Source organism: Numida meleagris, chromosome 1 (genome assembly GCF_002078875.1).
Source record: "Numida meleagris isolate 19003 breed g44 Domestic line chromosome 1, NumMel1.0, whole genome shotgun sequence".
Taxonomy (NCBI): Eukaryota; Metazoa; Chordata; class Aves; order Galliformes; family Numididae; genus Numida; species Numida meleagris.
The window spans coordinates 126,205,369-126,222,775 of record NC_034409.1 but is presented as its reverse complement, the minus strand read 5'-3'; the positions used below and the strand labels follow the sequence as shown (position 1 = coordinate 126,222,775).

The following is a 17,407-nucleotide window of genomic DNA, read 5'->3' as shown; positions in this document are numbered from 1 at the left end:
ATTAGTATTTAATAATATTCATTATCTACTGTTAAAGAGATTGCAAAGACTTCACAGAGGAAAATGCTGTTTAAAAGTTGAAATATGCAAAAAAAACAGAATAAATGTTTGTAAAGGAAATTCACATTACCTTTCAATAAATGAAATGGACTCTCTCAAGATAAAAGATGTAGTCCTCTCTGTCACCATTGGCTGCTCAGTGACTTCATGGTTTCTCATCATAATGCAGTTCCAATGTCTTACAAATCCATAACTTGAGAACCAGGACACAAAGAAAAGGAGACTAAACAGAGCAAGGCAGGTCACTGTTTTCCAGTGGACTGAAATCAAGCCGGTGAGTCTCCCTAGGGCAGTGGTGAACGTAGCAAGGGCAATCATCTGAGTGTAAAGCCAAAGTTTCCTTCTGAAGGCTCTATCCATCTCTGGTTCTTCTGTTGTTTGGCAATCACTTACTAGCGTAAAAGGCATCCCATAAAAATAATCAAACCCATGGTTCAAAGGGAGATGACAATGGTCGTTGCGCTGTTCACAGTTAACGCCTAGATGCCACTTCCCTGAAAATGCATATTATTAAAATATAAAGAAATAATATGTAAAAATGAGCTTTTCCTCATTAAAACATTTCTCAAAAAATGTTTTTTTTTTTTCTTGTTTGTGGTAACTTCTTCATCCTACAGATACATACTAAGTGTGTACCGACAAAATGGGGTATATCTTACAACTGATAAAAGTTAACCATTATAAATTATAAACTTCCACCAGAGTTATTGGTTCTCTGTATACATATTCATGCCCTGTAGCTATGATCAAATGCAAAAAAGTCTGGACAATAAAAGGAACTAGGTAAAAGGAACTAGGAAAAAATCAGTTTTCCATAACTCTACAAAATGTATGGCCTTTCTGAAGATCTGTCAGATACAAAATGGGAGAAAGGAGACCTTTGGAAAGCACAGGGAAAAATAACTCTGTTCTTCTGCCTCTTTACTTTCAAGATGATATGAAGACTTGTTTCTGGAAAGTTTTTAATAACTTAATGGAAGGATTTCAGCAAGACTCAGCAATGCTTGGTGTCAATCAGATAGCATGCATCTCAACAGTGGTTTTGTCAGGTAAACCACAAGATCCAGAACTTAGGCTCAAGAGGTCAGAACTTATCATGAAACTGTATGTATTTAAGTCAATTTGTTGATAATAATATCTCCATATACTGAATGATAATAGAATTTTTTTTTGCTGTTTATTTGTATTTAATCATAAACAGTCAAAGCCTTTTTCTCATGAAGTCTTCAAATAGCAAAAGGAACACCTCATGGCATTTTACAATACCATGTGTTCTTTTTTTATGAAAAAACGTCCACTATTATGATGAATGGCACAACAAAATTACGTTTTTCCTTCCTTTTAAGTCTGTGCAATCAGACTGGTTATGCACTTACAGAGAAACATAGCAAGTTGGCTCCTTTGGCTGAAACACTGAGGCTTAAGAATATCTGAATCAAGTGACAAGAATCTACTTCTTTTCTCTGACACAGGAGGTGCAGTTTAATTACTTTTTACAACCTCTAATGCAATGGAGGCCTTGGATGCCAGATTTATAGATCAAAACGAACCCTTAGAATTTTACTTGAAAACTAATTTGCAACCTGTTCTTATTGTGGATTAAAGAACTATGCACTTACTGAAATTTACTATCCTAAACTATTGGTTCAGTATGCTACTAATATGTATACTAACAGGAGCTATGAGCAGATTTAAAAAGAGCTGCCATGCATTACAGTAAGAGCAGAAAAATCTACTTCAGATGAAAAAAAAAGCTACTTTTTGGATGTTAATATAAAGAAAGGGGAAAGCTATACTCTAGGTTCGTGAATACTTCTAACCGAAATCTGTATTCAGTTTACCTCTTAACATATTTAGAGCCAGGCACAAAATGAAACAGGTTTGTAATAAACACATAGATGTATTGGTCATAAATACAGGTGCAGCTAAAGCATCCTTGGACTTCGGATGAACTTTGACACCTTAATCTCTAGTTGAGGTTGATAAAGGTTTCTGACATGCTCCAAAATGCTCAAAACTACAGAAGTTAAATTGTCTAATAAAGACAAATTATTCTTTGAGGATGCATGTTCTACAACATTGGCTTTATGACTACGAGGACTCTGCAAAGCATTTCCTGACATCAAGCCACAGTTTATCAGTAGGATTTAACTTTGCAATTAAAGTGATTGTACTCAGAACAAACCAAAGACAAACCATTCAGGTGAAGCAATTTAGTGGCCATTCAGTTCTAATGATATGGACAGATGCTGTTTAAGATTTCTTGTTTCATGACTTGATTGTTTATTATTCTTATGGTTTCTTTTGGCATTTTTTTTTCTTTTATTTCACTCTGCCACCTCAAAGGTTCATTTAATCAGAGTCTGTCAATCTAGATAAACTAAATGACTAAATGACACACTCAGCTTCTACGATGTGATTATAGCTGAGATGCTAGGGAAAATGGTGGCCCATTTTGCTAGATATCCCCCAGGTAGGATGAACCAATCTCCCTGCAGGGCAATTCTTTTGCAAAGTGGGGATAAATCTGACTGTTTTGTTAGTGATTACATGCTGAAGCCGAGCTGAAGAACTTGGCTAACGGCACAGGCTATTTTATGAGCAGTTTAAAACAACTAAAATGATATTGCTACAAATCTAACAAAAAGATTCATTAATATAGAACTTAAAATGCTTAGAAGGCTTCACTTTGTTTGCTGTTGTTCTGTATGGCTTCAATTTATTCTGCTGGATGAATATAAATCCATTGCTGCAGACATTTTTCTCAGTAAATTCAGTTTACTTGTGCAACTGTTGTTTTTTTGTGTCAGTCATAGATTTTGGCTATTGGCATTTAGATGCTTGGATGAGGTAGGGCAAATCACTGAATATTCATCTCAGGAACTTTTGTGTTTCCTCAATCTGCAATACCATGTGACATAGATAAATAATCGTTTGAGACTGGATCATGACCAAAAGTGACATATATATTAAAAAAATCATGTACAATATAAAGCAAAATGGAATTTCTATTAATGCTGAAGGATGTAATGTTTTGTGGGTTGTACTTAAATATTGGTGAACTACAGTGGCATGATGTACTTAAAGAAGAAATAATTGCTTTGTTTCTGTTTTTGAAAGGCCAAATCCCATGACATTTTGAACTGATTCTGCTGTTTGAAGTAGCAGCTGTTCCTTTCTGTGCAAGCTGCGAGTCTGCTCTTCTCCATGTAAAGCATGAACATGCATATTTGCGTGAAACTCATGTATTTGCTTTTTTGATACATAGCATTGGAATAACTAGTAGAATAGCATTCAATGTATATATTTAACAACATATTTTCCAAAAGTCAACATGTTTGAAAGCAGGCCAACAGTAAAGGTTATTCTTTTTGTCAAACATTTTTTCTTCTATGAGAGATTCTTTTTGGTCAGAACATGATATGCTTGGATCAGGAAATACAAGTATTACAGCTGACATATAGGCAGTTGCTAACCAAACCAAAAGGTTTGAGTGAGATTTATGGGTGAAACACAGTCTACGCCATTAGATATTAGGAGGAAATTTTTTACTCAGAGGGTGATGAGGCACTAGCATAAGTTGCCCAGAGAAGCTGTGGGTGCTCCATCTTTGGAAGCTCTCAGGGCCAGGTGGGATGGGGCCTTGGGCAGCCTGAGCTGGTAGGGGGCAGCCTGGCCCATGGCAGGAGGGTGAGGGATGGATAGGCTTTAAGGCCCCTTCCCACCCAAGCCATTCTAAGATTCTGTGATTGATCCTATTATTAAGAAACATTTCCATACCTATTAGTCCTGTGCTGTAGCCTTGTTGCTGCAGTATTTTGGCAAAAGTGGTTTCATTTGGAGGGAGCCCTCCTGAGCCGCCATTCCAAAAAATAACACGATAATTGTTTATAGCATCCATTCCTACAAAATATAATAGTAAAAAAACTCAATAAGTATAACTGGTAGTTTTATGAAATGTACTTCCCCGTTTCCTGGTTTCATTGGTAGTACAGTGTTAAATGTTTATCCTAATGCTGTTAGCCTGGGGACATGAATCTAGGACTGTGGACGAGGACAATAAAAAGTTAAACATCTCCGTAGTAAGTAGCCAACCTTCTTTGCAGCTCACACTGCACCATTTTAATCTGGACTGGAACAGCTACACAGATGCAATTACACATTGCAGTGGCATCCTGGCTACAAGCAGTGCACTGCCTAGTGTGATGGTGAGGATGGGGAGCACAGGAGGGAGATTTTGGCCCTCTGTCACCCTCAAACTCCACCTTGCATAAGGCTGCCTGGGAATCACAATGTCCCTGCAGAGCAGCATGGCCAGTATAGGGCTGCTGAAACCCACAGAGAAGCTACATGGCACCATGGTCTTCTCCACATCTGCAGGTTTATACCCTGTTAATCAACATTATATACTGACATAACCCTGTCATATGATGTAATGTAAAGCATGAAATACCATGGAAGCACTGGATGTCCTGGCCTTGCTGTTACAGTGTGAGACAGGGTCTATACAAGCACGTGTGCAGTATGAAAATAGGATCACACGTTGGCTTCAAAATGCCTCAGGAATGAAGGCACAGAGGATCATTTACAATAGGACAAGCATTACAGTCACTGCTAGAAACATACAGAGCCTCTTGTTTTTCATACCTCTTCAGCTCAAGAATGCAGTTTGACAGGATAGCATTTTTAATTCAAAAACTGAACTGAGAAAAATAATACAGCTGTCAAACTGTTATTATGTAGGACAGATGCATTCTGATCCATAGATAATAAAGCTGTCCTGCAAATAACTTGCTCTGCACCCAGACTAGAGAAAACAGACACAGATCTGCAGAGATCTGCTCTGTTCCCTGCAGGGCTGCACTATTTCTCATATCAAATGGGTAGTAACCCATAACAGAAATTAACGTAACTAGAGTTTTAAAGATGTGTTACTTTTTATGTTCTGTGTAATGACTTATCTGAAGGTAACAAGTAGTACCAACTCCATTCTGGCTGCTATCTGTGCAGTAGAGCACCAAAAGGCAAACAGAGTTGCTAGGTAATGGGGAGCAAGCTGCTCTGTAGAGCTGGCTTTTTTCCCCCCAGGCTGGTTACTGTACCCCATAAATACAGATGCAACATCAAAGGTATTAGACCTAGCAGGTGAGTCTTCATGTGCCTTAGTGAGGGACAGCATGTCCATGGCACTCTTGTTTCTTTTGCACCCACCATACAACACTGTTCCATTCAGCAATAAAGTAATGTTTAAAGGCCACTTGACTGTGCAAGGCAAACCTGATCGAATGGGATATCTGCCAGTGAGGAACGCTGCTCTGCTGGGGGTGCAAAGTGGAGCTGCAGTGATGTGTTGGGTCAGCTTCACCCCTTCCCTTGCCAGGCGATCAATGTTCGGAGTCCTAAAAATGCAACCAGCACCATCAGATATCAGTCACAGGGCCTTCAAAGGAATGGGAATGAGGAATAATACACTTAACTCTGTTTCGGGAAGTTTTTTCTATTTGAATTATCTTTTATTTTATTCAAGATAAGATTTTTTGTTTGTTTGCTTTCTTTCTTCATTAAAAAAAGCTATCCGACTAAATTTCAAGGCAGGCATTCCTTCTTATTTCCCAGATGCTATGGAGGGCCTTGGTGAAAGGCACTCCACTGCTCTTGAAGAAAAGAACTTACGCCTTGAGGATGATATGCTGGAGGCTGAGTCATACAGAGCTGCCTACCAGAAACTTGCCAGTTGGTGTCAATCAGGGTGAGATTCGGAGAACTTTGCTAAGGGGAGTGATCACACATGGTGACAAGCTGGTAGGAAGACAAAAGGCATTAATGTGGCATGATTTCCAAAGAAAAGGTAAATTCTATGTCCTCTAATCTGTAAACAGAAGTATTTCCTAGTAACATAACTCACATCAGTGACTCACTTGATGTAAGACTTAGAAAGAATGGCAAAGCACTTGGAAGAGGAGACAGCATTTCTATCTTCAAGTACATGCAAGTGCTTAGCATTTCTCAGTTTACATATTCCCAAATAAGAACAGCTCTGCGTAGCAGAGCTGGCCCTAGAAATTCCCTCGAGGGTATGAGATACTCCAGGTAGTGTCATTTACATTTACGTAGTGACCTCCATAGGAAATCTCCCCAGTTCTCCAGTAAGTGAACTAGAAGACAGCTCTAATGGCTGGTGATGGGCAGAGGACTGAAGGCTTGCATCAAATATCAGCTCTGTTCATTATTATGCTGTTTCCTTACCTGATAGTATCATTCCCATAGCAACCCACATCCCCTATGCCAACATCATCAGCCATCAGCAGGACAAAGTTTGGTTGCGTGATGATGGAAGGCCGTGTCATTAGTGGCTGCAGAAGCAGACCAAAAATCAGGGTTTTGACAAGGCATGTCCTGAAACACAGAAGAAGGAAGGAAGCCAATGACCTGACCATTCATCTCTCTAATATTACAATGGTAAAAGCAAGAACCAACCAATCAAACAAAAAATCACATTGCGAGTATACTTTATAGAAACCCCATTCTTTTATAATACGGTATTCTGTCATTATTAAATTTAGATGGCTTCATATTTAACAATAATATTAAAATAATTCATGAACCTTTTTCGTACCAATGCGATATTTGTTGCCAAATCATTACTGCAGTTGGAGTGTTCAGATCCTGTAAAACCAAGAGAAAGAGCCTGGTTAAGTCTGCATCTTTCTAGTTGTCACTGGAATAAAAATAGATAAAAAACTTAATCAAAGCAGGTCTGCATCCATGTATTTGCTTTAGTTTGACTTTCATCAGCTCATAAATGAAGAAGAGTAAAAGCATTAATGTTATTTTTATTGATAGGATGTCTTCACTTCTGAGAGGAATTTTGCTCTTCTGTGAAGATGTTTCACTTAAAATAGCAAAATAATTCTCCTTTGTTACACAGCTCACCTTTTTAACTAATAGTGTTTAGTCAGAAAGGAAGTTAAAATCTTTTTAAAATCCCATTCTGTATATAATTTATTTTTTCTGTAATCACTGAGATAGTAACAGACTGCTTCTTCACATAATGTGCCAAGATTCCTTTCAGGCTCATGAGATAAATCTTTAGCCATAGAATCTCTAGTCATTCTCTTTCAGTGATGAACAGAAGACACTAAATTTGTGTCCTTTTATTGTTTGACTTTAAACTCTGAGGTGAGCTTTTTCCATCTTTGTATGTGTTGGATTTTGGGGTTTTGTGCTATTTCCCCTCTCTGTACAGCTTTCTGCAAAGGTTCCTATGGTGATTTTTCTTTGACTGCCAGGACAAGACAAACTGTTAGAAACTTTTAAAGTTAGAACCAAATGACTTTGTATCCCAAGCTTTTCAATAGATTTCTTTCAATTTTATCTCATGTCTTGTTTAACCATCCCATGTCCCAGTTTTCAAAATCGTGCTGGTTTAACATTTTGTGTTCCAGAAATGATAATATTTAGCAGTTTACTTAATAACCATAGTTCATACATTTTATTCCTCAATGCTACAAGCCTCAATGGGAAAATTTACTTCTCTATACTTGAATTGTTATTCAGCCACTTACAATACATCAATACTGATGCAACATTGCTATCTACAGACGCTCAGATTCCTGCATCTGGGCTTGTGCCTTTGCTGCATCGTAAGCCTGTACAGGAAAGATATAGGGGTACACCGCAGTTTTACATATACATACTACATGCCTCCAAAAGTCAAATTAATGGGAGGTGGAAATACTCAAATTTAGGTGTAATTACTTATCTCTAATTGCCTGTGCTTCACAGTTGGATTAACCTGCTTCAAAGCACAGGGTGGAGCTCCAGGCTGGGCTTCCTCGGAAGCTGCCTGTGAATAGCAGGAAACATGCAGAAAACAGTTTGTGGCACTGCGTGATGTTACCCCTGCCTGGCCACTGCCTCACAGATGGCAGTGGGAACGCTGCCAGAGAAACCTTAGCAGCTCCTGGGGGAGCACCAGCGCTTGTCAGAGAAGTTTTCCCAGTTCATCACCTTTTTGAGAAGTCAGCGGGGGTCCTGTAGCGGGCAGCCAGCTTCTCCCCTGCCTGGTTGTTAGTGCTTTGGAGAACCAACTCCTTGAGGGGTCTCCATGGCCAAGCTGCCACAAGCAGCTGCTCTGCACCTGAATGGAACCCAGCTGGAAGCAAAGCTCTCCTCCTGTCTCATTAGTTAGCACCTCTAGAAGTAGTATCTCTTTCTTCATCCATTTTAATAATCCCGAGGAGAAATCGCTTGCAGGTCTTCTATAGTTTACTGTTTTCCTTTACCGACTAAACTTTTAAAATCTCTTTACTTCTCTATCAAAATTCTCAGAAGATAAAACATTCATGTTTTCAGATACACCGAGATGCACGTTTCATAACAACAGCAGCCACTTGTGACATCAGCTTGGCAGCACTCACTGGAAGCTCTCACAGGTTATATTCCATTCAGTTTGGTCCTTCTCAGTTTGTGAAAATACCTTCTAAAATTCCCTAAAACAGACACATTCAGGATAAGTATTCTGCAGCCAACTGCTCTTTGTACACAGACATGGATGAGAACAATGCTGCTGTTAAGGGAAATGCCTTCTGAACACTTCCTTGAGATATTTTTATCTGCAGCAGCAAGAAACTTTTCCAAATGCCCATTAAAATGTTCCTGTGCATTTCCAGAGACAGCAAGGGAGTATGAATACAGTACCTGGCAGTATCAGGTTAGGCTCAAAGGAGGCAGCTGAGGCACTGGAGTGTGATCTTTCAGCCGACTTAAAATCATTCCAAATGTTTCAGCATGACCGCTGCTACGGCAGTGCAGCGTCTCACATCTGTTCTGAAGGCAGTCCTTAAATCTGCCCTGGCTGCTCATGCGCACTTCCCCCCAGGAAAGCTGTCCTGTACTGCAGCTGAATGGGCTGACTTATGCTGGGGTCCCTCAAGCTCCGTGTCCTGCTGCCATCTGCACAATGGTGACATTCATGCAGGCACGAGGGTCAGGCTGGAATGCTGGAGGTGCAGCTGAATGGCTGCCTGCCCAGCCACCGGTTTCTCACAGGAAGCATATGATCTCCTTCAGGTCTGACATGCTCTAATAAAGATGCAATAAGTAACAGCTCCTAATAAACCTCTCCTCACTTCCACTCAGAAAAACAGGAAAATGCTGTACTTACAAAGCAACAATTCTTTGCCTGTGGAGCACATATCTTCACTTTATAGCAGCCCTGGGCGCCTGCAGCAATGATAGTGTCACCTCTGCGCTTGCAGTAGGATGCAGACTTAGGGTGTGTCAAGGAAGAGGCAGGAAGAGACCTGAATTTGCTGATCAAGAAAATGAGTCATTTGGCTGGAAGTATGAGTGATGACTGTTTTCTTGTCAGTACCTGAAGGAATAATTTAAAGTTACACGCGAGCTAGTGCTTTCTTTCTTAATTTTCTTGTTTGAGCCTTGTCGGACTGACCAAGTGTTTTGGGAAAGATACTATCAAACAGCAATCTTGCATTGCTGTCAGAGAATTTCCTGTGCTTTTATACCTTAAAAGAGAAGGGGCATCATTAAGTTAGGATCTGGAGGTCCACCAATGGCGGTGCTGAGGTTGGTTTATTCATGGACACCCCTGTGGCTGGTGTCAGCAGTGTACATCACCCCTCTCTCATTTTCTCCCCACCCCATATTTCTGTGCTGGGATGGTTTCAGCTGGCACACACAGGAAGCATGATGTACTTGGTTTCCCTTTTCTCCTGTTCTCTGTGCCTGCTCCTTATCCCCAGCCTCCCCTATAGTCACTCAATCTGTACATCTCCATTTCCTATTCCCCTTCACATTAGTATTTCAAGATTCACTAATGTGTAGGATTCCTTGCTGTTGGATGCCCTCTGCTGCTGCACGCTGTCTAAGAAAATGCATGTTCGGAAGTACTGCATCTTTCTGTTCAGGATGCCATCAGTACCAGTGCTGACTGGAGCAGGCCCTCTTGCAGCTGCGGGCTCCTGCACAGCTCTTCTATCGCTTCTTATGTTTTTTCCATGAGTTCTTGCAAATTGTATAGTATTTGTAATGGAGAACCACACTCTATAACTGCTATGTTATTTACTAAATTTAAAGTGTAGCAGAAAATTGAGTTCATGTCTGCAGTGACATGGCAGGAACACGTCTCCTTGTTTTATCTGGGGCCTTCTAACCCTGAAAAAGTTGGACCAGAGCACCACTGCAAGAAGCACTGCTTGAAATCTGCCTACTGGGAACTGACCCCTGGACACAGCCACAGTGTGAGGAAGATAAAGGAAGAAGAGCGGACCTTGCGGTTTAAGCACACCCTTCTTACAACAGCAACTTGTATTTATTTTGGTATATGATCTTGGAAGGGGAGAAGGATGAAAACCACATACAGAGGGCTTCTTCACAAGGCCTAGGGCTCTATGCTAAGCTAACGCTGTTTTCAAACACTGCACTAACTAGCTCTGCCTGTTTTCTGTGGAGAAATCTTCGGAAAGTCTGTGTTTATTCTGAATTAGGAATGAATGTGGAAGTCTTGCACACTCTTGTGTTTTAGCCTCATTTTCTTTAGAGTAGGTGCTGGAGAAAGTTAGCACTTACTGACCTTTAAAGTACTTAAACATCTAAGAGTCTGAAGCTCCAGACTAGTAGCAGCTTCGTATGGTATGATGATTAAGAAGCTCCCTCTAGTGACTAACATATTTGAAATCTTGTTGAGTTTTAAAGAATATTTGATTCATGATCTACCTTTCGGGCAGTGATTGCTGCTCTTATTTTCCACTCAGTTAAAAAAATAGATTTATTTGTTATGGATCTTGTTCCTATGATTTTTTTTTTTCTATTAGAAACAATAGGTGTAAAAAGAGCACTTAGAAACAGTGCAGTGGGCACAAACTGAAACACAAGCAGCTCTGTCTAATTATCAGGAAGCACTTTTTCACTGTGTGGGTGATGGAGCAGTAGTACAGGCTGCCCAGAGGCTGTGGGCTGTCCTCCCTGGACATCTCCAAAAGCTGCCTGGATGTGGCCCTGGGCACGCTGCTCTGTGGGAAGGTCCTGCTTTTGCTTCCCAACCTCAGCCATTCTGTGGTCCTGTGAGCCATGACTGACTGGATTTCCTTTGCACGAATCCCACCTTTTGTAAAAAAAAGTAGAAGTTGGCTCTGTTCAGCTAGGGGAAATGTTGAGTCAGTGATCCTCAGCGGAAAATAAATTTTCTGGCCTGCACATAATTCAGATTATTAGGGCCATTGTTCTGCTCTTGGTTATGCCTATATTTTGTCCTAAGTTTGCTCATGCTTTTTTTTTCTGTTGCCTGCTTTCCACTCAGGACTGTCTCTCCTGTCTGCAGGGGTAATCACTGCTGTGTTTAGTGCTCCAGGGGGGCACCTGTCTCTTCTAAGCACCACATTATCACTCCCACTGCTGGCCCCTCTAGACTATGCAGACTGTTTACATATCCGTAATGTCTATGTGGAAGCTGCTCTTTAGAAACTACCACATGTAAGTTAAATGATTAATAAGAGGCAGGTGGGCTCCCATCCGCCCTTCTATTGCAGTGAAGGCAGTTATAGCTTAACGCGTGTGACTATATATACATATACATACCAGAATTTACAGAGCTTATTTCAAATAAATAAACTCCTTTTTCCTTCCATGAGAAAGAGAGTAGAAAGTTTCAAGTAGCTGAGATGGCTAGACTAAAATTTACACTGAAATTACTAGGGAAACAACAGCAAAACAAGAATGTATTGATCTTTCTGCTTGGGATATAGTGATGAGATCCAATAAAGATGAGCTATAAAATACAGAAGATAGATTTTTCTTTTGAAAATTTGTGGAAGCAAAACATTTATCTAATATATTCTTAAAAGCTCTGCCCTTTAAAACTGCTTAAACCTGTCAGAGGCCAGGATAAAGCATGTGCTTGAGAATCTGAAGGTACTACCTGATGCCATATTCTGCTGTTTTCTGAAGTTTCTAGCACTGCAACAGATCTTGCAGATACTGAGAGCTATACTGTTAGTGGAGTGCTAGTCTAACTATGGAGAGATGGTTAAAACTATAAAGTATTTCATTTCAGGCTGTTTTCTTACGCTGAATCTAAATATATGGGTGGAGACTACCTAGAAAACTTACTATGAGGATTTTACAACATTATTTTAGAAGCACATTAATTTATACAATAGTGAAAAACCACAACAGCTATTGACAACGAATGAAAAGAGCTTGATAAGTGTATGAGAACTGTTGAGTCATGGCCTAAACCACTGACTGAGCACCTGGAGGAAAGACCCAGTCAGCCCTGGGAGCACAGGTGACTTACAAGGTTTGCCTTGCATAGTCAGTTCTCTTAGGCCTCATTTAAGGGCTGACTGCCCCTGAGGAAGGATCTTTTTCTGGAGATTCTTCCTTGGTAGAGCTTCTCCCTGTGAACCCAGAATCTTCTGATACAGGTGAGTGATCTGCTTCCCTTCCTTTGTAACACCTTGCTATCGTGCTGGTCTTTCTACCTCTTTTGTAACATCTTTTCCATCACGTTGGTCTTTCCAATTGCTACAATAAGTGTCATAGATTTTTTTTCAATGTTTTCTAAACTTGAGTATGAAGTCTAAATGCATTTGTAATAATACACTTCATCAAAGGTTTTCAAGAAGTAGAGGAGGTTTTATTTTCTATTGTTTATTTATTCACAATTATTAATAATGAATATTAATAATAGGGAATCATATAGAATTCTAGTAAAATAAACAGCCTACGAACTTGGAGTATTCCACATTACAATAGACAAAAGCATTGACTTCAAAGTGATCCCATGAAGAAGGAAATAAATGAATCCATGACAGAGGAAATCTGTTATACAACATCCACAGAGGTATGGAATTTGAGAAGGCAAAAGGTCTTGAGACTCCTTAAAAACTGGGAGAATTTTAACAGAGCATGTGTTCTATGCAGATTACACATGGCTTGCAGTTGCACAACACTCGTGTCTCTGAGAACAGCTCAAATAGCGAAGTCAAAAAGAGAGTCTGGAGTAGTTTTGGTAATAACTGCTGTTCCAGAGTTACAGAAATGCTGCTCCTTGTTACTGAAGTTCACATGCCAACTTAGAACTATGGTATTTTCCTGGCAATTGAGAAAAGCTGTAGTTTCTGAGTTTGTCATGTCAAAAGCCATGATATGATTTGATTTCAAGCCTACTAGTTATAGTCCTCACCACTGAGAAAATAATGAAGAGACAAAAGGATAATACTGACCCGTACATACAAATAGTTTCTGTTAAATCAAGGTCCTTTAAAACTGTATTTCTGTATTACAAGCTAGAGGAGGAGCACTTGTCATTCAGAACTGAGAATCCATTTCATAAAACAGGACCTTTTGCCTGTTTCAGATGACAAGTTTCATGAATTGTCTGCTGGAACAACTGAGCTCAAGAACCAATACTCCAGCATTGCAGAAGGGGGGACATGTGCATTCATAACAGGGATGTTTGCAATCTGGGAACACAGCTTTGCTCCAGAAAACAATGGTGGGAAAATTCCTAATAAAGCCACATTGAAACAGATTTGCTGTGATGGTCTATGTGGAATAAAAACATGGATTAGTAGCTGTGAAATGTTTTTATATCAATGGCATTTTTAAGCCAAGGCTGCACTACAGTCTTCTGCTAGCATAGCTAAGCTAGTCCAGGTTGTGATCAACCAGTTCATTGTAGGAAATAAATGGCTAAAAGGAACTAGAATGCCAGAAATCAGAATCTTTTTGGTACAAAATGCATAAGCCAATGCCATGCCATCCAAATGTGCCTATATCTAACGTGGTCTCACATTTTTTTCACTCATGAGTGTGCTGTATTTTGTTCTAGCATCTCACTTCAATATCTGTAGACTTCTGCAGGGAGGTAAATAGGCAAGCGTACTGAAATATCATTGAAGTTGCTGCTTGCACCTTAAGTGCTGTGATCTGGAATCCAAATACTGTAGCATCAGTAGCATTATAAAAATGCTGAGAACTCTCTCTGTTTTTTCTTTTTTCTTTTTTTAAATTAAATTGCCATGCATGTGCTGGCTCCAATTACCTATACATTTATGAAGTTATGGATTGAATTCTTTTTCCCCCATGTGTACCCTATATTTTAATATGTCTGATTTTCCTGCCCATTCTCTCCCTCTTGGCTTTTTGTGGTTTGTAATTAAACACTATAGATCCCCCCCTTTAAGGGTTAGTGAACCAAATTCTACATGGGTAGCTTGAGGAAGGTCACCACTAACAGAATATACCCACAGTTAGAAAGTTTCATCTTCTCCACTTTTTATTTATATCTACTGAGGCACTAGGAAGAGTCTTTGAACTTGACAGCTGTTATTTTCTTGATAGAAAAGTTTAAGTAGTGACTTTACAGTTGATATTATATTAAGCAGATTTTCATACAAAGAACTGAAATTCCCTTCTTTTTAAAATGAACAAGACTAATATTTGGAAAAATATCAAAATAATTCTTCAGGAAACAAAATTTCCTCATGCTTTAAGTGCTGTGTATTTATTAACCTTTGCAGGCATTTAAAAGCCTCTTTACTTTTAGTTTTTATCCTGGAATTTTCCGACTTGGATTTACCAGTGACGCAGATCAGATTTCCCAGAAACTACAGGCTTCCTTCCTTCCTATATTGCATTACAGACACTGGCCAGTCTCAAAATATTAAACAAACCAAGAATTTCCCCTGTAATTTTACAACTTAACTGGTCTTCAACCATAAGTGTTCAGCAATACCAAGTACTTTATTTCTGCTCTGCTGCCAAAGTCAACCTTTGTCTCTAGGGCCTTTCCCAACTTTTTGATCACCACCAGTATAGGCTTCACCTATGCCCAGATTTATCAAAGACCCACAGAGTCTCCAGACCTCAGATTTCTTTCCCTTGAAAACCCTTCCTTCTCCAGCTCTAATGCAGCCCTGCAGCACATCCTGACCCAAGCCTCCTTGTTCCAACCTTTACCAATGCTCAGCACTCCAGTGCAGAAGGCCTGGAGATTCAAGTGCTCCCTGAGCAGACCCTTGTCTTTTGTCCAGCTCTGGAGACCCTTTGATGCTTTGGAGAGCCTGGTCTGTCTGCTTGGCAGCTGCACCGTGTCTGCTAAAATACCTGGGGCCTGACCCTGCTGTGTCTCCTGACAGGAGCTACTCTTTCTGCCAGCACTGGGGTTGTGCTATTTCTCTCTGCTCTCTCTCCACTTTCATCTGCCCTGTTCTTATCTGGCTATGAAGGAAGAGGGCTCTGCTTCAGGTTTGAAGCTCAAATTCTTTTAGGCAGATGTAAGAGTAGGGATTTAAGAAATACTGGAAATGTCTCTCTGACTTCAGAAGACTCATCTCTGGTGTCTGCTGTTCCCCTGGTCATTTCTGAAGGCTGTCCAGAAGGCTGCCTTTGTTCAGAGCAAAGGTAGGATTTTTAATGGCACAAATACTCACATCTGTGCTTTACAGATTCTGCACTCTAAATAATTTATATTCCTTATGCACTTATGAGACTGAACTATTTTTCTCATATTTCAATATGATACACATGTATATGTATATATGAACACAAAAAAAACCTAAAATCAAAATATTAGCAATGAACACAGATTCAAATGCAGCAATTACAATACTTTCTATGCTATGGAGATAGCTGGTTTGTGAGTATGTATGGAAAATGTGTCAGAAGAAATGCCAGTTACTGTAGCTAAACAAATCCCTGTGATGAAAAGAAGATTCTATGAACAGAGGTTGATGTTACTTTTATGCACAAGTTTCAGGCATTCATTGGTTTTATAACTGTTATCTATAGTTCACTGTCAGTTTCCATACCTTCAAATTGATAAAGACATGTAATTACTATTCATTATGTAGGCTCTGGTGTTAACCATTGATTAAACTCTATAATATGTTGCAGAAAGTACAGTAGACTCAAAGGCAGAAATTATCCAAAAGCATACCAAGAGAAGAAGGTGAAACAAGAGAAAACTGGTTTAAAAAAAATTCTATTTTTGGGCCCTTATAAACTTATAAGTATGTAAATTGCTTCTAAAGTAATGACTCCTATTTACTTCCTTAAAAACTAGAACAGATACAGAGAGCACAATAACACTATTTGATAGAGCAAATTCTCAGCTACAAAACACTTTCTTGAAATAGTCACCCCCATTAGCTCTGCATTTTTGCCTGCGATAAACAAGAGCTGCATGCTGCACTCATCCAAAAAATGAACCAGTGGAGGTGACCCACTGTTGCTGTCAACAGTGCTGAAATGCACCATCCACTGCCTCACTGTGCTCATATCCACTGTTTGGTCTCCAGAAACGTTCAGCAAGTGTTGATGAATGTCAGTGGGTGCCATTTTTACTGCACTGAGGAGTTCAATGACACACCTTTGCTTCATCCTCACTTCCATGTCAGATGCCATTTTGTCAGACTGCCCATCTGCTGCCACCTGCTGCACAGCAACAACACATGACAGAATGTTGGTGTGAAGATTCAGCCTCTACTGCTGCACCACTAACATCTGCCTCTGACGTTGTGGGCCAGTAACACAGGAGGCGTTACCTTTGGAGCAGCCATTGTATTTTACACACTTTGGGTGTACAGCATGTGCACAACAGTTATTTCAGTTGTCCCAGGTTGTTATCTTGATTTAGCCAGACAGTGAAGTAGAAATTTAAATTATGAAAAATATCTAATAACTCCAGCTAGAATATACATTGTAACCTTCAATTTGATGACTGGATGGAAGTCTTGATCATATTCTGCAGTAAAACAAGCTTTTTAATGTAAGGAATCGAGTCTGCCTTTTTCCATTTGTAGGATTGAAGTATAACATATGCTTGGATTATCTGTTAGAAGTCACATTCCTTGAATAAATCTTTTTCTGCCTCTGTTTACATGTTGGATATTCATTACACTTTCAACCTGAGGTTCATAGTTAAACTACTCTAAGAGGTAAGTAACAAGCATCTGTATGAGTCATGCTCCATTTTCTAATAATGTCAGGTTTTTTTTTTTTACTAATATGCATTGCAGCACTGACTCATTATAAGCTCACTTTTGTTAACACAGACACCTTGGTGTCCTGTTACATTGTAGTGCCTTAAATGCTTTGGTATCCTATTATAATGTAAAAAAAATAATTTAAACTTTCATTAAAACCTTCCAAACAATTGAAAATCTTCTGTCTAAAATCTAGGTAATGTTTTTAAAACTTGACTGAAGGTGTTTTTTTTTTTTTTCAGAGGAGGAGCTTTCACCACTAGAGGGTAGAGAAACACAGCATTGGACAGCTAGTTAAAAAAGTCCTCATCTATAAAACTGCTTTTCCATTTTTT

General features: G+C 39.5%; 1 protein-coding gene across 6 annotated transcripts in view; it reads right to left on the bottom strand.

The window, feature by feature from the left end:
• The window catches only part of LOC110405747 (arylsulfatase D-like), a 38,140-nt gene extending 28,808 nt beyond the window's left edge, over positions 1-9,332 (bottom strand). For 2 of the 6 annotated variants that reach the window (XM_021411391.1, XM_021411372.1), the window contains exons 1-6: positions 9,227-9,332; positions 6,677-6,726; positions 6,307-6,456; positions 5,338-5,459; positions 3,841-3,963; positions 131-554 (exon numbers count right to left, since the gene is read on the bottom strand). In XM_021411391.1, the coding sequence (XP_021267066.1) occupies positions 131-554; positions 3,841-3,963; positions 5,338-5,459; positions 6,307-6,456; positions 6,677-6,702 (845 nt within the window). In that variant the 5' untranslated portion in view covers positions 6,703-6,726; positions 9,227-9,332. Of the gene's footprint in view, positions 1-130; positions 555-3,840; positions 3,964-5,337; positions 5,460-5,733; positions 5,860-6,306; positions 6,457-6,665; positions 6,727-8,760; positions 9,196-9,226 lie in introns of those variants that run through there. The other 4 variants (XM_021411400.1, XM_021411381.1, XM_021411409.1 and 1 more) reach the window with 4 other exon arrangements.